The sequence below is a fragment of the Phyllobates terribilis genome, unplaced genomic scaffold (genome assembly GCF_046119375.1).
Source record: "Phyllobates terribilis strain yellow unplaced genomic scaffold, ASM4611937v1 Scaffold_200__1_contigs__length_3551848, whole genome shotgun sequence".
Taxonomy (NCBI): Eukaryota; Metazoa; Chordata; class Amphibia; order Anura; family Dendrobatidae; genus Phyllobates; species Phyllobates terribilis.
In genome coordinates this window covers 2098922-2121931 of record NW_027362960.1, presented here as the reverse complement: position 1 = coordinate 2121931, position 23010 = coordinate 2098922, and the positions used below count along the sequence as shown (strand labels likewise).

Sequence of the window (23010 nt, the reverse complement as noted above, 5' to 3'; positions counted from 1 at the left end):
CATCTTTTGAAGTGCACTGCGTGCGCATCTACTCCCCCTCCAACTGGCTGTCATCTACCGCCCCCCAGGATCAACCACCACTTTCTTTGACCACTTCACCACTTGGCTACTTAATTTCCTCTCCGTTGACATCCCCACTATCCTCATGGGTGACTTTAACATCCCCATTGACACTTCCCTCTCAGCGGCCTCTAAGCTTCTATCCCTCACTTCCTCCTTCGGTCTAACTCAGTGGTCTTCCACACCCACCCACAAAGACGGCCACATGCTGGACCTCATCTTCACCCATCTCTGTTCCCTATCTAACCTCTCTAACTCACCTCTCCCTCTCTCTGACCACAACCTACTTACATTCTCTACCCTCTCCTCTCCAGGTCAACAATCCCCACTCCACAAACTTGCACACCCTCGCAGAAATCTCAGACACCTTGACCTACACTCACTCTCTGAATCCCTCCTCCCTCTTACAGACATTAGTTCCTTACATGATGCAGATGTTGCTCTCACTTTATACAACACCACAACAGCTGCAGCTCTCTATTCGGTCGCCCCCCTCACACATACCAAAGCTTGCACAATCAATAGAAAACCCTGGCACACCAGCCTAACTAAAGAACTGCGACGGGCCTCCAGGGTTGCCGAGGGCAGATGGAAAAAGTCCCACTCCAATGATAACTTCATTGCATTCAAACAATCCCTCACTACCTTCAAGTCCACACTCACTGCAGCAAAACAAACATACTTCGCATCCCTCATATCCTCTCTGTCTCACAACCCCAAACAACTATTCAACACCTTCAATTCTCTCCTCCGTCCCCCAGTGCCTCCTCCCTCTCCTCTTATTTCAGCCAAAGACTTTGCCTCATTCTTCAAGAAAATTGACACCATCAGACAAAGCTTTTGCCTAAAGCCCCCACAGCCCCTCCCCACACCTACTAAGCCCTCCTCCTCCAAAACCACCTTCTCCGCCATTACGGATGATCAACTATCCTCTTTACTCACCAAATCACACCTCACCACCTGTGAACTTGACCCAATCCCGTCCCACCTCATCCCAAACCTTACCACTATCTTCATCCCAACCCTAGCCCACCTCTTTAACCTGTCACTAACAACTGGTATCTTCCCCTCATGCTTCAAACATGCCTCAATCACACCCATCCTCAAAAAGCTCTCCCTTGACCCATCCTCTCTGACTAGCTATCGCCCCATATCACTTCTACCCTATGCCTCAAAACTACTGGAACAACACATCCATTCTGAACTGTCCTCCCACCTCTCCTCCTGCTCTCTCTTCGACCGCCTACAATCTGGTTTCCGACCGCACCATTCTACTGAAACTGCACTGACTAAAGTCACCAACAACCTACTAACCGCCAAATCTAAGCGACACTACTCCGTCCTCCTCCTCCTCGACCTGTCACCTGCCTTCGACACAGTGGACCATTCCCTCTTACTACAAACTCTCTCATCTCCTGGCATCACAGACTTAGCCCTATCCTGGATCTCCTCATACCTAACCGACAGGACATTCCGTTTCTCCCACTCACGCACCACCTCCTCATCTCGCCCCCTATCTGTCGCTGTCCCCCAAGGTTCAGTACTAGGACCTCTGCTCTTCTCCATCTACACCTTAGGCCTGGGACAGCTCATAGAGTCTCATGGCTTTCATTATCACCTCTATGCTGATGACACACAGATATACCTCTCTGGACCCGATATCTCCTCCCTACTAACCAAAATCCCACAATGTCTGTCCGCTATTTCATCCTTCTTCTCTGCTAGATTTCTAAAACTTAACTTGGACAAAACAGAATTCATCATCTTTCCGCCATCCCATTCACCCCCCCCATCTGACCTATCTATCAATGTCGATGGCTGTCCACTCTCCCCAGTCCCTCAAGCTCGCTGCCTTGGAGTAACCCTGGACTCTGAACTCTCCTTCAAACCACATATTCAAGCCCTTTCCACTTCCTGCCGACTCCAACTCCAAAATATCTCCCGGATCCGCACATTCCTCAACCATGAATCTGCAAAAACACTAGTGCACGCCCTCATCATCTCCCGCCTTGACTACTGCAATGTCCTGCTCTGTGGCCTCCCTTCTACCACTCTTGCACCCCTCCAATCTATCCTAAACTCTGCTGCACGACTAATCCACCTGTCCCCCCGCTATTCCCCGGCCTCTCCTCTCTGTCAATCTCTTCACTGGCTCCCCATTGCTCAGAGAATCCAGTTCAAAACCCTAACTATGGCATACAAAGCCATTCACAACCTGTCTCCTCCATATATCTCTGACCTAGTCTCCCGGTACATACCCGCATGCAACCTCCGATCCTCACAAGATCTCCTTCTCTACTCCCCTCTTATCTCCTCCTCCCACAATCGCATACAAGATTTCTCCCGTGCTTCCCCCCTACTCTGGAACTCTCTACCCCAACACATCAGACTCTCGTCGACCGTGGAAACCTTCAAAAGGAGCCTGAAGACCCACCTCTTCCGACAAGCCTACAACCTGCAGTAACCACCGCTGCATGACCAGCTCTACCCTCACCTAATGTATCCTCACCCATCCCTTGTAGATTGTGAGCCCTCGCGGGCAGGGTCCTCGCTCCTCCTGTACCAGTCGCTGTCACATTGTGTTCAAGATTATTGTACTTGTTTTTGCTATGTATACCCCTTTTCACATGTAAAGCGCCATGGAATAAATGGCGCTATAATAATAAATAATAATAATAATGTATACATGCATGTAGGGGAGCAGGCCTTACTAGATGTCTAGTCTTTGTACAGTATTATACCGCATGAGGATGGTATCAGAGGAGTAAGATGTTTCTTGAAATCGAGATCAGTAGAGTATAGCAGACATAATGACTTTATGGAGGATCTTCTAAAATTCACTCTTGCTCATAATAACTTCTTTCTTTTTGACAGGAAGTACTTCCACCAGCTCAGGGGTACTGCGATGGGGAGCCACTGTGCCCCCTCGTATGCTAACCTATTTCTGGGCTGGTGGGAGGAAAACACAATATTCATAGATGATCATAAGTGGTGGCAACCATATCTTGGGGCTTAGTATAGATATATTGACGACATTTTTATCATCTGGTAAAGTTTCTTGAATTTGTCAGGGAACTCAATATCCGTAGAGTGGGCCTGAGATTTATATCAGAGTTTAACCTCTTTACCCCCGAGGGTGGTTTGCACGTTAATGACCTGGCCAATTTTTACAATTCTGACCACTGTCACTTTATGAGGTAATTACTTTGGAACGCTTCAACGGATCCCCCTGATTCTGAGATTGTTTTTTCGTGACATATTGTACTTCATGATAGTGGTAAAATTTCTTCGATATCACTTGCATTTATTTGTAAAAAAAAAACGGAAATTTGGCGAAAATTTGGAAAATTTTGCAATTTTCAAAATTTTAAATTTTATGCCCTTACATCAGAGATATATGTCACACAAAATAGTTAATAAATAACATTTCATTTCCCACATGTCTACTTTACATCAGCACAGTTTTGGAACCAACATTTTTTTTTATTAGGGAGCTATAAGGGTTAAAAGATGACCATTGATTTCTTATTTTTCCAACAAAATTTACAAAATCATTTTTTTAGGGACCACATCACATTTGAATTCACTTTGAGGGGTCTTTATGACAGAAAATACCCAAAAGTGACACCATTCTAAAAACTACACCCCTCAAGGTGCTCAAAACCACATTCAAGAACCTTATTAACCTTTCAGGTGCTTCACAGGAATTTTTTGGAATGTGGAAGAAAAAAATGAACATTTAACTTTTTTCACAAAAATGTTACTTTAGACCCATTTTTTTATTTTCGCAGAGGTAACAGGAAAAAATGGACCCCAAAATTTGTTGTGCAATTTGCCCTGAGCACGCAAATACCCCATATGTGGGGAAAAAACACTGTTTGGACACACAGCAGAGCTCAGAAGGGAAGGAGCGCCATTTGACTTTTTGAATGTAAAATTTGCTTGAATAATTAGCAGACGCCATGTTGCGTTTGGAGAGCCCCTGATGTGCCTAAACAGTGGAAACCCCCCACAAGTGACACCATTTTGGAAACTAGACCCCTCAGGGAACTTATGTAGATGTGTGGTGAGCACCTTAAACCCCCAGGTGCTTCACAGAAATTTAGAACATTGAGCCGTAAAAATAAAATTTTCACATTTTTCCCACAAAAATGTTTTTCAGCCCCCAATTTTGCATTTTCATAAGGGTAACAGGAGAAATTGCACCATGCAATTTGTTCTACAATTCCTCCTGAGCACGCAGATACCGCCATCTGACTTTTTGAATGTAAAATTTACTTGAATACTTAGCGGATGTGCCCCTGATGTGCCTAAACAGTGGAAAAAACCCACAAGTGACACCATTTTGGAAACTAGACCCCTCAGGGAACTCATCTAGATGTGTGGTGAGCACCCTGAACCCCCAAGTGCTTTGGAGAAGTTTATAACATGGAGCTGTGAAAATAAAAAAAATCTAACTTTTTCCACAAAAATGTTTTAGCCCCAATTTTTTTATTTTCACAAAGGTAAGAGGAGAAAATGGACCCCAAAAACTGTTGTGCAATTTCTCCTGAGTACGCCAATACCCCATAGGTGGGGAAAATACAGTGTTTGGGCGCACGGCAGAGTTCAGAAGGGAAGGAGCATTGTGTGACTTTTTGAACGCAAAATGGCTGGAATGGAGAGCGGACGCCATGTCACATTTGGAGAGCCCCTGATGTGCCTAAACAGTGGAAACCCCCCCACACGTGACCCCATTTTGGAAACTACGCCCCTCAAGGATTTTATCAAGGGGTAAAGTGAACATTTTGAACCCAGAGGTACGACACAGAATTTGACAACATTAGGTCATCATATTGCATAAGTTGTCATTAGTCTTGAGCGCAAGTGCTCGCTACTTGAGTCTACATCAGGTACACGAGTATGCACCATGTATCGTGCGTGCTCGAGTGACATGCTCGAGTCCCCGCTCGCATGTTTCATGGTTATTAGACACCCCAAAAAAAAACATGCGGGGATCGCTCGTGCATAGCAGGCAATCCCCGCAAGGTTTTTTGGCCATGAAGCATATGAGGCAGAGACTCGAGCATGTCACTTGAGCACTTGCGATACTCATTGCATACCCGAGCTCCCGATGCAAACTCAAGTAGCGAGCACTTGTGCTTAACACTAGTCGCCATATCGTCATCTTTTTTTTTTAACTTTTGAAAAAAATCCCTAGCCCAACCCTAGAGTTTATTTTTTACGCCGTTCCTCGTGCAGTATAAGTGATTAGACTACTTTATTCTTCGGGTCGGTGCGATTACAGAGATACCAGAATCATATCGGGTTTTTATGATGGACAGCTGTCACACACTAAAAGACGCATCTTTTGGTAAAATCTAGTTTTTGCATCACCATATTTTGAGAGCTATAATTTTCTCTTTCCCCATGACGGCACCACGGAGAGAGGGGATCCGGCCTTCAAGGACAGGAAACCTACAGATAAAAAGGGCGGCACCTCTCTCCCGCATCAGTTGGTTTCCTGTCCTTGTCAGGGACTTACGGAGAAACCTGTAACTACTAGGCTCTACGGGAAGACTTGGAAGAAATTCCTTTCCTTTGCAGGTACGGATATAGTGGGGGAGGCCCCCGTGGTTACCATCCTGGAGTTCCTTCAGAGGGGGTTGGAGCTGGGGTTGGCCACGAGCACGCTGAAGGTTCAGGTGGCAGCTCTGGGAGTCCTGTATAACTGCAACCTGGCAAGGGGTAGATGGGTCTCCAGGTTCATCAGGGCATCTCATAGATCCAGGCCCATCCCCTCCCGGAAGGCTCCTCCGTGGGATTTAAATCTTGTTCTTTCAGCTCTGACCAGAGGTCCCTTTGAACCACTAGGGGAAGCGTCCCTTAAAATCTTGTCCCTTAAAACGTCCCTTCTGGTAGCCCTCACCTCGGCTCGCCGCATTAGTGACATCCAAGCACTATCCGCTGGACCCCCCTTTACGCAGATTCTAGACGACAGAGTGACGCTTAGGACCGACCCTGCGTACCTGCCTAAGGTGGGATCCCTTTTTCACAGGTCACAGGAAGTTACCCTCCCTTCCTTCTGCGCAGCCCCAAAAAACAAGGGGGAAGAGGTCCTTCACACTTTGGACGTCAGGAGGTGCATTATGCAATATTTAGAGGCCACACGGGAGTGTAGGAAGGACAGGGCTCTGTTTGTGTGCTTCCAGGGATCTCGGAAGGGACAGAAAGCTTCCAAAGGAACCCTGGCAAGGTGGATAAGGGAAGCCATTTCCCTGGCTTATTCCTCAAGCGGGGAAACAGCGCCAGCAGGCCTAAGGGCTCACTCGACGAGGGCAGTGGCAACCTCCTGGGCGGAGAAGGCCGGAGCTACAATCGAACAGATATGTAGAGCGGCGACCTGGTCTTCTCCCTCCACGTTCTTTAAACACTACCGGCTGGATCTAACATCGTCTTCAGATCTTACCTTTGGCAGAAGGGTTCTGGAAGAGGTGGTCCCTCCCTAATCTTCACTGCTCTGCAATCTCTCCGTGGTGCCGTCATGGGGAAAGAGAAAGAGTAGTTACTTACCGGTAACGAAATTTCTCGGAACCCATGACGGCACCTGTACATTCCCTCCCCTTTTTTCTTACACATGGGTGTGCACAATCATTACTACCTGCTTGTTTAGTCACAGGGTGTGTCTAAAAAAAAAAAAAAAAAAAAAAAAATACATATATATAATATATAAATAAAAATGCCATATCTGGTGTTACTAACCTGGCGGTCCTCTCGGTGCTCTGTAAACCAACTGATGCGGGAGAGAGGTGCCGCCCTTTTTATCTGTAGGTTTCCTGTCCTTGAAGGGCGGATCCCCTCTCTCCGTGGTGCCGTCATGGTTTCCGAGAAATTTCGTTACCGGTAAGTAACTACTCTTTTCCATATTTTGGCCAACAGTCATGTGACAGCTTGTTTTTTGGGGGATGATTTGATGTTTTATTGGTACCATTTTCAGGCACTTGACAATTTTTGATCGCTTTCTATTCCGATTTTTGGGAGGCAGAATAAACAAAACACAGCAATTCCAGAATTTTTTTATGGGTTTTTTTTTTATGCTGTTCCGCGTGTGGTAAAATTGATAAGGCAGCTTTATTCTTCGGGTCAGTACGTTTACAGCGGTACCACATTTATATTGTTTTTCTATGTTTTGGCGCTTTTACACAATAAAAGCTATTTTATAGAAAAAAATATTTTTTTGCATCGCTTTATTCTGTGAGCTATAACTTTTTTATTTTTCGGCTGATGGAGCTGTATGGCAGCTTGTTTTTTGCGGGAAAAGATGATGTTTTCAGTGGTACAATTTTTATTTATATTCGTCTTTTTGATCGCGTGTTATTTCATTTTTTGTTTGGCGGTATGATGATAAAGCATTGTTTTTTGCTTCTTTTTTTTTATTATTTTTTTTTACCGTGCTCACTGAAGGGGTTAAGTAGTTGGACAGTTTTATACGTCAGGTTGTTCCGGACGCGGCGATACTAAATATGTGTACTTTTATTGTTTTGTTTTTTTTCCATAATATTTATTAATGGGTACATTATATTTTTATTTTGGTGGATTATTGTTTTTATAATATTTTTACAAAAATTTTATTTTTTTTTTTTTTTTAAATTTTTTAACACTTTGTGGACTTTTATTCTGTGTCCCACTCTGGGACTTTCACTTTTTTTATTCTGATTGCCTGTATAGCACAGGAATGCAGCACCATTCCTGTGTTATACAGGCTGTCAGTGCTGCACAGGGAGAAGATTCTTTTGTCATGCACTGCGCATGACCAAAGAATCTTCCTGCTGTCTGGTGACCCGGATGTTGTCATGACGACATCGGGTCATCATGGCAACATCCGGGAAGCCACGGCAGACAGCGCTGGAGGCCGGAAGAGGAGGTGAGTATCCCGATCACCTCCCCTTGCCACCGCAATGCTGCGATCGACTTCGATCGCAGCATTGAGGGGGTTAATGTGCCGGAAACGGTGCGGGACCACTCCCTGCACATTGTCACAGCTGACACCTGGTACTATCAGCTGACACCCGTCGGCGATCGCCCCGCACTGCTTGTGTGCGGGCGCGATTGCCGTATGACCTAATAGTACGTCATTGGTCTAATAGGCCCAGGTCACCAAGACGTACTATTAGGTCATACGTCAGAAAGGGGTTAAATATTACCAGTTGCCTTTCCTGGATGTACTAATCAAGAATGAAGGGGATGGGACCCTAGGGACACTCATCTACCATAAACCTAGAAGCACTAATAAACTATTGTAGTGGGATAGTCACCACCCCATCATCCTTAAAAAAAAGCAATATCCAAGGGCCAATTTTTACTGTTGAGAAGAGACTGCTCTAATGTCACAAATTTTAACATACAGGCAATAGACATGAACACCAGATTCATGGAAAAAGGTACCTACAGTAGATTTTGGATTTCACACGATTATTTGCAGAAAATCAGGAGAGACAGACACTCCTCCATACCTAACCAAGAGAGCAAGAAAAAGATGGGATAACACGAGTAATAGGAACTTACAAGAATCAGAGTGACCATATCTTTAATATCCTGAGAAAACCCTGGACCTGAGGGTGCTGTGGGATCTACTCCCACAATAACTTTCAGAAAGGGTCGGTCAATTAGGGTCCGTTTAGTGCATAGTTTCTATAAAAACCTGCACCCAAGTGGACTTAGCTGGATTGAAGAGTCTGCGGTTTCTTTAGATGTGGAGAAAGTTGTACATGTAATTGGATGAGACCATGTAAATCTTTCTCAAGTTCCTCTACAGGTAAAATCTTTTTCCAGAGGGATTATTCCAGCTGTAAAACCTCAGGACTTTTATATGTGGCCACATGCACCTGTCCCCTAGATTATGTATGAACGACCAAGAGGCAGTCTAGGAGGAGGGTGGGGGAGGGGGCATTTGGGTAATTTTATGCCATGGTCAGGATACCCCAATTAGTGAGACTCATGAACAGTGTACATCGAGGTGAAACCGGAAACATCTCCTTTTGTATCATTGAGGTGGTTAAACCCAATGTGAGAGGAGGTGATCACAATACATGTATCCTCAAAAAGGAAAGTGAGTGGATTTCCAGATTGGATCCACAAGCCCCTAAGGGACTCGATGAGCAAATTTCCTATGCCTGTTTTGTGTGAATACATCCATATTCTGAATTACATTTTTGGATTTTATACTCTACCCATTTCTACTCAGTTCCCTGTGAATCGGGTTCACATATTGTTGTACTTCATCAAGATATCTGAGCCTCTATATCAGAATTATTTCTTATCAGTTATATCCCACATATACTATTTAGTAATTAACAAGTGCGGTGATCATTGTATATATCAAATTATGTAATAGGGGTCAAATTTGACCATTTAGGAATATACTGTGGGCCACCATCCCATATTTTATGTAGTGATAAAGTAGATCTACATGCCTATTGCCTGATGGGAGGATGTGCAATACTTGTTTTTAGTCTCCCATGACGCTGATCTCAGAGAAAGGACTTTTCTATATGGGAGGAATGCAATCCAGATTCAATATGCGCTCCGGCATGGAACACACGTCCGGACATGCACAATCGCCAAAAATTACCCTAGATGCTCTCCGGCATGGAATGCATAACTACGGTCATGCGCAGTGAAGGGTACGAGTAGCGTGGCAGCAATCAGTTTATCCGCCATTAAACTTTATAGCATGTCACTTCCGGACATGCACACTAGGAGATGGACATTATTGGACCTCTCGCGCATGAGAAGAAGCTCAAGCGCAGTACATTATTGTAGACAGACTCCATTCTGTATATCCTATGACAATTCACTTCTAGGAAAGGGAATGGTTCTCCTAGTCTGGACACCTGGCTATTAGGCACACTATGCTGAACATCATGAATTAACATCCCTGAATCAAGTCTCCTGATGAACCTGTTGGGGAAACGCGTTGAGGCGGATTATTGAAACATTCTCTGAAGAGTACCATACCCTTTCCTTTACATATACCTTGAGACATACGTGGTCCTATTTAATGTATCAGTGTATTTTTTTATATATATATGTATTAGGGTTATGTATCAGGGTTATCTAGGGCTTCTGAGGGACAGCCACCGGTGTGTGGGGATGCCATTGTCGTCTCTTAGGGTGCCAAACTCCGCACTTAGGCTGTAACAGCTTTGTTTAGGTACAGGATAGGGTAAGCCATTCAGCTTGTAGTTTTAAGTATATATATGTTAGTCCAGTTTTTAGTGCATATATTTTAATTTGGGGGCGGAGGGTTTCCCACAGTACTACCCATTAGACACACAATTTTGTACCACCCATCTCACCGACTACCCCATGGCAATTAATAAAAACTCAGCACCATTCTTGGCGCAGATACTAATGAACCCAGAACCTATAAGATATTTACCACACAATAGTTGGATAGGCAGGGGCATATCATCCATAGTGGCAGCCCATGTGGCCACTATAATGCCTGTGAATTGAGAGGGCTCGGTGCGGGTCAGCAATGGGCACCCTCTCCTTCCCAATCATCAAAATTTCAGCTACATCCACATTCCTGTGACAGTAATACCATTGAATAGGATAATGAATCAGGAAGTCGAAAGCTCACTGATTCATCATTCGCCTGTGAATCGGAGTCTCTGTGCACTGCAGGCACAATGATGTCACTACATCACACCTGTAGTATGGAGCCTCAGTACTCACACTGCACAGACCGGACAGTGCACCCGGGAACGGGGTTGGTTGAGTAGTGTGTGTGTGTTTTTTTTTCTTAATATCAGGAATTATGGTGGCATCATATTAAGTGAAGGGCTGTTGGGGCTCTCATACAGAGTGGGCGGCTGCTGGGGGCCATTAAACTGTGTTAAGTGCTTTGATGGACTTTAATGGCCTCCATATTGAGTGCGTGTCCTCATTTTGTTTAGCAGGCTATTGTGGCCATAATAGAAAAACTGATAACCACCCCTTTCCCCAAAATAGGCTATGTGGGAGGGAATGATCGCCCTAGTAGTCTATATCCCAATCCACGTGTTAGTGGACCCCAAAAGGACAAAAGAGGGATTTTATTCCAAAAATATCAATTTTATTAGAAATTGTAAAAATTACATCATAATTCACAATATAAGAGAAGGGAAGAAGAAGAGATGGTAGGTAAACTATAGGGGCAGGTTTTAAAGAATAAAATCCTGCCAGGAGACTAACATCCCTAAACCAGCATGGAAGGTAAGCCAGGTATGCGTACTAGCTGCTATTTAAAGGATAATGGAAGGATCATATCAATCTATGTCCACACTAGTAATAGCAGTAAGGTATAAAGCATGGTATACAAGATAATAATATTGATATGTGGACATATGGCAGCATACATCAGATCATATAGCAGTAATATATGGGTAAGAGCATTAAACAAATAGCATTAGATAGGTAGCATAAAAAATGTACACCGGTGATACATAAGTGTTAATGAATCGATAGCGTTATTGATATAGTATTGCTGTCTAGTCTGGAGCCGCGGCTCTATGAAAAATCAATTACCTTGTGCCATATGAAAAGTGATAAAGCAGCGTGTCCTGGAGAGCTGAGGGGGATGTGGAACAGCCTCGACGCGTGTTTCGCCCTGGGAGTGGCTTCGTCAGGAGGCGTGGCTGTCGTGAGGTGAGGGGACATCCTTTATAGGAGAACTGGCCAATCAGAGTCGCTCGCGTCATAGAAGCCCCGCCCCCAGTGATGACGCGGCCAGGCACGCACGCTGTACACAGCTGATGAGAGGAATCCTCTCTGTTGCTGCGGCGACGCGTCCTGCCTTGAACGTCACTGGGGCGGAAGTTCATGTCAGAGCGGTGAGTGGTAATACAAGGGAGTATGCTAAGAGATAGACTATATACAGATCCAAGCTATTATGCATGATGCAGCGCTGCATGGACACACGGAGTGGCCACCTCACTGTGCCATGAAGCGCTGCAGATACAAAAGCAGGGAGACATGAAAAAAGGGGGATGAATAATAGAGAATAGAAGTCATTAAGTAAGTGAGAGGGGGAAAATAAATGGATATATATTACACGAGGTGTAGAGGTATGCATTTTACATGGATAATACTTGTATAGATTATAAGTGTCATACATCAAGAACACCCATGAATACGTCCAGCCTTATATACACAGGTATCTATAATAAACAAAATTACTTAGATAATACATCCATCAGTGCATATACAAAAACAAAAAAGGCCACAGAATAGGTGGCCAATAATAAAATAGAAGGAGGAGAGAGAAAGAAAAGAAGGGGAGGGAGAGAGAAAAGAGGAGGCTGGGGGGGGGGGGGGAGAAAGACCTGAGAAAGAGGAGGAAAAGATAGAAGAAGGAGGGGAAATGAGGAGGGAATGAAAGAAAAATATGGACTGGGAAAAAGAAGTGAAGAACAGTAGTCTTGTATAATAAATAAAGCAAGTGTACAGAAACAAAATCAATATTAATATTTTTACATTAGGACACTTGCAATAAATCAAGAGGAGGCAGATTAAAGTACATCAAAGTAAATTCTCCTTCAAGTCCAAGGGTTCAATGAGGTATCCCGGGATGTGGAACGTCATCCATAAGGCTGAGTTCACACGATGCGTATTTCATGCGTTTCCGCGGCGTTTTTGCAGTTGCGTAAACGCCGCGGAAACGCATGAAAAACGCATGGTAGAAGGGAAGCAATGTTCCCCAATTGAAATCCGCATGTGCTGTGCCCATGATGCGGATTTTTCCGCAGCGTAAACGCTGCGCTCAAAAATCCGCAGCATGTCATTTAATTTTGCGGAAACGCGGCGTTTTCGCCGCCATTGACTTGCATTAGAACGCGCCAATTCCGCAAGACTGCATCTGTACTTGCGTAATTGGTGCGTTCTAATGTGCGGATGGTACCCGAGTGTGGAGGAGAGTCTCATCCACACCCAGGTACCATTAAAAAAGCTGTAAAAACAAGAATAAAATAAAAAATATATATATACTTACCATCTGTCGGCCCGCGCAGCGCTCGTGCTTTGTTCCCGGCACTTGCAGTGAGTTGTAGGACCTGCGCTGACGTCAGAGTCATGTGACGGGTCACGTGACGCTGACGTCGGCAGGTCTTTCAATTCAAAGTTGCCGGGAGAACGGAGTGAGCAGGACAGCGCGGGCCATCGGAGGTAAGTATATACACTCTCTCGGGTCACACTATATAAATCCATGCTGTTTGCATGGATTTATACAGTGTGACCTAATTGTCAAGCACTTTCCAGGTGATGCTAAAATCGCCTGGAAAGCGCCTGTCAATCTGCATGCGGAAACGCATGTGAATCTGCATGTGGATCCGCATGTATTCTGCAGGAAAAACGCATGCAAATCTGCATGCGTTTTTTCTGCCAGGGAGATGCAGAAATGATGCAGAAATTTTCTGCTTCATTTCTGCATCGTGTGCACATACCCTAAGACTCAACGTGTTCTGTGTTTATTCATAAGGAGTGGATAGGTTGTAATATTTGTTCATGGTAAATTCTCCCGAGATCATGGATCCCGTAGGATAGACAGGCCAGCATATCTCCATGCAATAGCAACAAAACAGATCTGGATAGCATAAACAGTCAAAAAGAAAAAGTAAGATAATGCTAAAAGACTAAAGAATGAACCGAACGATGGGGATATTGAAAAGAGAAAGAAGGATGTCCCATTAAAAACAGCGCAGCATTTTACAAAAAAGACTTGAAACTGACCATATCATTCAATCCTTTGGGGGAGGTAGTATCTAATGTAACGATCCACCGAGTCTCTCTCTGAAGTAGTTTCTTTTTGACATTACCTCCCCTGATTCCCATATGTATATGATCAATACCTCGAACAGTTAGGCCTTGAGGTTTGCCTTTGTTTTTCCAAGAAATGTCTAGGTATTGTTTTAAGGGATGTTGGATCAGTGCATACCAGAGCATTATTAATGTCTCCGATATGTTCCTGAATCCGTGTTTTAAGGGCTCTTGTAGTCATACCTATATAAATCAAGCCGCAAGGGCAGGTAAGGTGATAGACAACCACTTCAGTATTACATGTAATATGGTGGACGATACGAAATGACTTATCTCCGCTAGAGTCAAGAAAATGTGATGCTTTGGGAACAAATTTACATATCGAGCATCTGCCACATGAAGAGCTACCCCATGGAGGACCTTTTTGTCCAGTCAAAAGGGTATTCTTTGGTGGTATGTAGTGACTATTAATTAGTAAGTCACCTAGCGTGTTGGATTTCCGCCACGTCACAGCTGGACGGGTAGGAAGCTGACTTTTTAGGTCTTTATCGGTCAATAATATTGGCCAATGTTTGGTAAGTATGTTCTTAATGTCAATCCAGTTGTTATTAAACGTACTAATAAATCTGGGAATCATATTTACTAATGATTTTCTTGCCTTGTTGGGATTCCCGGTCAAAAGCCTTATTAATGTCGTTAGTTTTATAGCCTCTGTTGAGAAATCTTTTAGAGAGATCTCGTGCCTGAAGATCAAAACAATCTTCGCTCGAGCAGATACGACAAACTCTTAGATATTGTCCGATGGGAATAGAACTTTTAAGTTTTGGGGGGTGAGATGACGTAAAATGCAGCAGTAGAGAATTTGTAGAGGTCTCTTTACGGAAAATATCTGTACCTATTCTGCCACTCTCTGTTCTGATAATGGATAGGTCGAGGAAGTCAATGTGAGACTGACTATATTTATAGGTTAATTTGATGTTGAATTTATTATCATTAAGATGGTGGAGGAATTTGTCAAGTTGCGACGTGGAGCCCTGCCAAATAAACAAAACATCATCTATATAACGTGGCCATATATACAGTACAGACCAAAAGTTTGGACACACCTTCTCATTTAAAGATTTTTCTGTATTTTCATGACTATGAAAATTGTACATTCACACTGAAGGAATCAAAACTATGAATTAACACATGTGGAATTATATCCTTAACAAAAAAGTGTGAAACAACTGAAAATATGTCTTATATTCTAGGTTCTTCAAAGTAGTCACCTTTTGCTTTGATGACTGCTTTGCACACTCTTGGCATTCTCTTCATGAGCTTCAAGAGGTAGTCAACGGAAATGGTTTTCACTTCACAGGTGTGCCCTGTCAGGTTTAGTAAGTGGGATTTCTTGCCTTATAAATGGGGTTGGGACCATCAGTTGTGTTGTGCAGAAGTCTGGTGGATACACAGCTGATAGTCCTACTGAATAGACTGTTAGAATTTGTATTATGGCAAGAAAAAAGCAACTAAGTAAAGAAAAACGAGTGGCCATCATTACTTTAAGAAATGAAGGTCAGTCACTCCGAAAAATTTGGAAAACTTTGAAAGTGTCCCCAAGTGCAGTTGCAAAAAACATCAAGTGCTACAAAGAAACTGGCTCACATGAGGGCCGCCCCAGGAAAGGAAGACCAAGAATCACCTCTGCTTCTGAGGATAAGTTTATCCGAGTGACCAGCCTCAGAAATCGCAGGTTAACAGCAGCTTAGATTAGAAACCAGGTCAATGCCACACAGAGTTCTAGCAGCAGACACATCTCTACAACAACTGTTAAGAGGAGACTTTGTGCAGCAGGCCTTCATGCTAAAATAGCTGCTAGGAAACCACTGCTAAGGACAGGCAACAAGCAGAAGAGACTTGTTTGGGCTAAAGAACACAAGGAATGGACATTAGACCAGTGGAAATCTGTGCTTTGGTCTGATGAGTCCAAATTTGAGATCTTTGGTTCCAACCACCATGTCTTTGTGCGACGCAGAAAAGGTGAACGGATGGACTCTACATGCCTGGTTCCCACCGGGAAGCATGGAGAAGGAGGTGTGATGGTGTGGGGGGGCTTTGCTGGTGACACTGTTGGGGATTTATTCAAAATTGAAGGCATACTGAACCAGCATGGCTACCACAGCATCTTGCAGCGGGATGCTATTCCATTCGATTTGCGTTTAGTTGGACCATCATTTATTTTTCAACAGGACAATGACCCCAAACACACCTCCAGGCTGTGTAAGGGCTATTTGACCAAGAAGGAGAGTGATGGGGTGCTACGCCAGATGACCTGGCCTCCACAGTCACCAGACCTAAACCCAATTGAGATGGTTTGGGGTGGGCTGGACTGCAGAGTGAAGGCAAAAGGGCCAACAAGTGCTAAGCATCTCTGGAAACTCCTTCACGATTATTGGAAGACCATTTCCGCTGACTACCTCTTGAAGCTCATGAAGAGAATGCCAAGAGTGTGCAAAGCAGTCATCAAAGCAAAAGGTGGCTACTTTGAAGAACCGAGAATATAAGACATATTTTTAGTTGTTTCACACTTTTGTGTTAAGTATATAATTCCACATGTGTTAATTCATAGTTTTGATGCCTTCAGTGTGAACGTACAATTTTCATAGTCATGAAAATACAGAAAAATCTTTAAATGAGAAGGTGTGTCCAAACTTTTGGTCTGTACTGTATATCTCTGAGGCTATGTGCCCACGTTGCATTTATGAAGCAGAAAATTTCTGCTTCATTTCTGCAAGTCCTCTCCCGGAAAAACGCATGCGGAATTCCGCACTCGTTTATCGCGCATTTTTCGCGCGTTTATCATGCGTTTTCCACATGCGGAATTGCCTTGCGTTTTTTATGCATTGGACAAAGGCAATTCTGCTTGCGGAAACGCAAAATTAAATGACATGCTGCGGATTTTTGAACGCAGCATAAACGCTGCGGAAAAATCCGCAGCATGTGCATAGAACTTGCGGAATCCCATTGGGGACCATGGGGTGCGGGTTACCAAGCGTTTTACAAGCGTTTCCGCTGCGGAAATTCCGCATCAAAAACGCTTGAAAAACGCTACGTGGGCACACAGCCTTATAAACGGTACTCCCAAATCAACTGGGAGCTGAGGTTACCCGTATAGTCCCCACAGGGGATGTTTGGCCTACTTATAATGATTTTCTGGACTCTTGTAGCTTGTAACAAAAGTTAAGTACCGACACGTGTAACGGCTTCTTGACTCTGCATAATACAGAAGAAGCATCCATGAAGTGTTGTGCCTGCTATCTGATGTATATCAAGTTCTTGTAAAGTAAAGTTATTTTTGGACTTTGGCCTCCCTCATTCATCTCCATACCATCTGGTCCGGGTTATGTATATATGGTTATATTTATGTTTTATATTGGGATCTGTGATTTCAGTCTACTCCACTGTGTATAGGATGTCTATAGGATAACAGAGTATAGTAAAGTTGTTATGGACGTGACTCAACCAATATTGTGCAGTGAGTCTGTATAGTGACCGATTTTTCTTGTTGCTAAAACTGATCTATTTTTTTTCATGTTAAACTTTTTTTTAAAACTTTTTTTAAACAACTCCCATTAGTGCGATCATACAACATACAAGCCTCTGATTGCTCAGATAATGCACTGTACTACTGTAGTGCCGTGTATTATCACTGCCTGTCAGTGTAATACTAACGGCCCCGTACACATGAGATAAGTGTTGGCTGAACGGTCATTTGGCAGACGGCTATCTCTCCTGACTCCCCCATACATACAAATATTCCAGCTTTCCTGTGATCTGTATGAGAGAGTCACCTCCAGACTCCTCTAGTGGAAGATTATCTACAGGAAGAACAAACGGATTAGCCTCTATAATTCAGGATGCCAGATCCTTCTCTGCCCTGGCATCATCTATCCGGAGGCCCCCAAATACATTATATAGTCGACCAAACCCCCGAAATCAGTGCTTTCATGCAACTTTAGTCTAATGTGTATGGGGGCGTTAAAAGTGTAAAGGACATATTCATACTCATGCTAGAGCAACTCCATTTTGTCTGCTTCCTTTAAAATCATGTTATTATCACTCCTTGCATAACATACATTCTTTCTTTCTTTCTCTTCCCATGGAACTTCTCTCACACTAACTTTTTCTCAAGAGAACATTTTGTCAGACACTCTGTTATCTAACTTGTTTAGGCCAGGTTTGACCTTGTAAAAGGCCCGACCTAATAGACTTTTGTACATTGCAGGCCCAGACACCATTATTAGGCATTTAAGTATTATAGTAACTAAGTAGCCCCAAACAATCGAGTACTTGGGGAAGGAGGGGCATTTAGCCCAACTCTGTCAAACCTTATTAGATGCCATGTTTGCTTTTGACAGTAGCAAGTGGTTAAACTACCATGGTATCGTTGTAACTAGACGTCCCCATATTATCAAGACCTTGGGGGAGAAGAGACTTTCAGCAAAACTCTACCAAACCTTCTTAGATGCCATGTTTGTTTTTGTCAGCAGCAAGTGGTTAAACTGCCAGGGTTTGTGTTTCCGCCGCACTTGTGCCATCCCTGCAGTGTACATCTATGTTCTGGTGCCCAAAAGAGGTTTTTTGTTTTTCTTAAATGTTTAACGTATTAAAAAATAAGAAAATGTCTTTTTGCATGATTTTTTCTTTTTACAAGAATTGTTGATACCAATTTTCTTTTGAAACATTTTAATATCTGTTTTTTTTCTGGTGTTTTTCTTGCAATATAGGAAAGCCTAAGGCCAGAAATAAACTCCATAAAACACTATACATGGAGACTTTAGTATCTAATAATTTCTGTTCGAGGTGTTTGTGAAAACAAAAAAGGTTTTCTAAATGCCTCAAACTTCTATGTGTGAATGAGACATGAGATCTAACGAGATAGAAGATTACAGACTAGGAAAGATGGGAAACATTCATATAGACGACCGGTGGTGATGTAGTCAGTGACGGACTCTGGCCAAATATGTTTGTAGAGCCGTAGTAGAAGATGAAGATGTCGTCCTCATCATTAAGTAGTTATTTCTCATGTCACGTGTAATGAATATCTCCTGCAGTATTGCTAATGCCGATTCCAGTGTCGGTAAATGAGACGAGAATTAGCTTTATGGAAGATGAGTCTGTGAGAAACGTATTCAGCTACAGACTCCAAGGAAGAAACTGCTTGTTGTCTGTGGCCTAAAATATATAAGTTTTATTACTAGATGTAAAGAAGAAAACTAAATACTGTAAAATAATAAATCTCCTCATATGTTTCCCCTTATTATCTCCAGTAATTGTATTATTACACAGGGTATTTATGATGTTACATAGGCTCATCTTCTTCTCATTCTCTACAATTTCGGATCCTCTCAGATCTTTTATAGAAGAGAATTTTCCTGATTTTACCCATCAAGGATGGATATGGACAGACACAAGATGGCGGAGAGGATATTACACCTCACCCTAGAGATCCTCTTCCGGCTTACTGGAGAGGTGAGAGATTCTGATGATGTCACATTACATCATTCTTATCTATGGGAATAACAGGTGGACAGAACTGGAGAGGTGAGGACTCTGGAAATGTCTGTACTGAGATTTATTAAGGTGTTTCTCCATTATCAGGATTACACAGTAGTGAAGAAGACCTCTAGTGAGCGCTGTCAGGACCCTATGTCTGAGGAATGGAGAAGACCCCTGAGCCCAATCACGGGGCCTCCACCTCACCCCTTCATACATGAGGACATCAATGACCAGAAGATCCTAGAACTCACCTACAAGATGTTTGAGCTGCTGACTGGAGAGGTGACAATGCTGGGAATGCTGGGACATTATACAGTACACTATTAAGGGATTTGGGGATGACGGTATCATTGTATGTGTCAGGTTCCTATAAGGTGTCAGGATGTCGCTGTCTATTTCTCCATGGAGGAGTGGGAGTATTTAGAAGGACACAAAGATCTGTACAAGGACGTCATGATGGAGGTTCCCCAGCCCCACACATCATCAGGTAATAGACAGGACTAAATACACACGGCCTATAATTATCTGTATGTAAAAAATGAATTCAGTCCTTGTATGTGTTTCCTCCAGATCTATCCAGTAAGAGGACAACACCAGAGAGATGTCCTCGTCCTCTTCTTCCACAGGACTGTAAACCAGAAGATCCCAATGTTCCTCAGGATCATCAGGTAGATGGAGGGAAGGTGTCATGAGATCTCCCCTATGATGTGTAGACGGCTGTGAAGGTCTTGTGTTCAGTCTCGTTTTATCCACCAGTATTATGTGTTTTATACTTGTGTAATGAGAACGGTGGAGATGGCAAGATTAGAGCTGATCATAGATGGGACTTCTCCATCTGTCTGTGACTTTTACAATATTTGTTTCAGGGTGAAGATCTGATCCATATTAATACTACAGAGACATATGTGAGGGGTGATGAGCGGTGTAAAGAGGAGATTCCTACATATGACTACCCAGGTGAGTAGTGACCACTAAATGCAGAGAAGTCACAGATTCTTCTCAGTCACCGGCTGTGGCTGCTTTATCGGTGGTGTAGTCCGGCCGTATCACAATCGTGTGATCAGCATTTTGCCGCTAGAGCATAACATTCGCCACCATCTGAAAATGTTCAAATGACTTTGTGAATTGTGAAAGCCCTTTTCTGTAGAACTTACAACCTGGAGGATCCACCCACCCCCTGGGATTAGGAGACGCTGACCGTTACCTGCCCAGATCTGTAAACTATAAAGCCAAATGACAGCGTACGTAGAAAGTGCTGACAAGTGAGAAAATCACTTGAAGAAAAATATTATGATGGACCTGTAAGAGAAAGTGGAGGGTAATGATGCAATAACAACAGAGTTTCCTTTTATCTCAACTTTATTTTAAATCTAACTTCAAACAGGATTGTGATAAACTACACAGAAAACATTACTCCTGTGCCATGATATATCTCTAAGCTGTGCGGGGCTGATGGCTGTAATATACATTTATTCACGCCTGCAGGAGATGTGTTGGCTCCAGCCCTGGTTTCATGGATTCACTCCACGTCATAAATTCCATTATGTTTTCATCCTAAGAAATTCAGATTACTGCACAATCTCTCCTGAAATGGGGGCGCTAATACTTTCTCTAAACTCCAGTTTAGTGTTGGAGGTCTCTCCCCAAACATACGTTGTTGTTGGGGATCTAACATAGAATAAAAAAAAATATTTTTTTTTTACAGGTTGTGGTGGGATCGGCCTGTCTCACTTATGTGAGACTCTAACACCCTGGTAGTCTTTGAAAAAAGATCTCCATTGCTTTTTCAAAATGTCCGAGATCTAAATTTAAGACCCCTCATCTCTGCACTATTATAAAAAGTTCCATTTGAACGTCTAATATTTCTTCTTGGCACTCATCTGACAGAAAATATTGTCCCTCATGATAGTTTAGATTGCCAAGAGCCACCGAGCCCCATACTCCAATTACCCCAGAGAGGTTTCACCACTAGTTACTCATTTATTACTGATGAAGACTGCTGAGTTTGATCATTTCAGTAGATGTGTTATTGTCTATAGTCAGTTTTTGACTACAGTAGTTGGTGCCCAAAATATTCTGATTTAAGCCCTTCCCGCAGCCAGTTTTGTGTTGTTAATCAGGTCCCATTTTTCTAATCTAACGTGTCACTTTATTTGGTGATAACTTTGGAATTCTTCACAAATGATAATGGGAAACAAATGTACCTTACAAATTATTTTCCAACTTCTCTTGAATCCGACAATACCCTATATACGGTTGTATCCTACTGTCTGGGCACATGGCAGGTTAAGAAGGGAAGGAGCGACATTTAACTATTTGAATGCAGATCTTGCTGGAATAGTTTGCAGACACAATGTATTGGGGGCACTATTCATGATCACCTGGAAGCTCAAAAGATGGCTACCACGAACAGCCTTGGCGCTATCTACTCTGTTTTCTAGATCCCAGGGATTGTCTTGCTCATCACTTATTTAACCCCACTACATGGATCTGGACTTACACAGAGACCCCTAGGCTTGGGCCACGGTGTTACCTGCTGTTCTGTGGAGTGAGATTGCAGGAAGAATAGTCAGGTAGCCGGGTCAGAACCAGGAGGGCAGAGAAAATACAAAATCAAAAGACACAAGAGTAGTCGGTAAACGGGCCGGGATCACAGCAGAAAACAAATACACAAGCCGGGAGCCGAGCACAGAGGACTGAACCAGAGGAGAACAAGGCTGTATCTGGCAGCTTCCAGCAATATGCTTCCAGCTTTAGTAGGGTGTGGAGCTTTCCAATTGGTTGAAGTAGGGAGCAGATTACTCCAGCTGGACAGCACACAGACCCATACTGCCAGACAGAATGGTACTAGAGGTCACAGGCACCCTAATCTTAGTGGCTGGACCGAGCGTCGCCCAGAGCTTCTGGTTCTGACGTCTCCTCCATCACCAGTGCCACCTACAGGATGAATAAGGCGGCTCCTGGTGACAGAAGCAGACATCGCAGGAGCAGATCCCAGAGGAGATGGGACACACCATTTGCAGAAGCCCTAATATAACAAAATGTCAGAAAACCAGAGCAGTAGAAATCCCCATAAAGTGACTCCATTTTGGAAATTATCACCCTCAGTGAATTAATCTATAGGAGTTTTGATTATTTTGACTCCATAGGCACTTTCTGAAAATTAGCACGCAGTGGATGTTGGAGATTAAAAATTGCACATTGGCTATTTTTTTACCAAACACATAGTGCCCAGATTGTGCTCCAGGAGACACACACTGTAAATTAAGTCGGATCTTCTCACTATAGTATTGCCAAAAACATGGATGCCAAATGTTGTTAGGTGCAGAAGCGAGGGGGGGATTTGACTTCGAAAGAGCGGATTTTGCTGGATTGGTTTATGGAAGCCATGTTGATTCTAAAGAGCCTTTGAGAATCTAATAATGTGGAAACTTCTGTTTGACTTGAGTGGGGCCTTGTTTTTTGTGAGATGAGTAGAAGTTTTCATTGGTATAATTTTTGCCTACATAACATTTTTTGATGGCTTCTTATTCCTTTTTTTTTGAGGCAGAATGAACAAACAGTTGGACACCACGCTCTACTGGTTCATCCTATGAAGTTTTCTATTAGACTGTGAACTGTCATTCTGTCAAT

At 43.2% G+C, this 23010-nt stretch overlaps 2 protein-coding genes across 4 annotated transcripts in view; both read left to right on the top strand.

Moving 5' to 3' along the window:
- The window catches only part of LOC141213608 (uncharacterized), a 57417-nt gene extending 42790 nt beyond the window's left edge, over positions 1-14627 (top strand). The window contains exons 3-4 of the mRNA XM_073665216.1: positions 14179-14289; positions 14439-14627. Coding sequence (XP_073521317.1) covers positions 14179-14289; positions 14439-14627 — 300 coding nt within the window. The remainder of the gene's footprint in view (positions 1-14178; positions 14290-14438) is intronic.
- Positions 1-23010, top strand: part of LOC141213629 (uncharacterized) — a 32774-nt gene that overhangs the window by 8097 nt on the left and 1667 nt on the right. Inside the window, exons 2-8 of one of the 3 annotated variants that reach the window (XM_073665242.1) lie at positions 4566-4859; positions 6871-6942; positions 19231-19350; positions 19480-19659; positions 19741-19864; positions 19948-20045; positions 20244-20334. In XM_073665242.1, the coding sequence (XP_073521343.1) occupies positions 19273-19350; positions 19480-19659; positions 19741-19864; positions 19948-20045; positions 20244-20334 (571 nt within the window). In that variant the 5' untranslated portion in view covers positions 4566-4859; positions 6871-6942; positions 19231-19272. The remainder of the gene's footprint in view (positions 1-4565; positions 4860-6870; positions 6943-19230; positions 19351-19479; positions 19660-19740; positions 19865-19947; positions 20046-20243; positions 20335-23010) is intronic. The other 2 variants (XM_073665243.1, XM_073665244.1) reach the window with 2 other exon arrangements.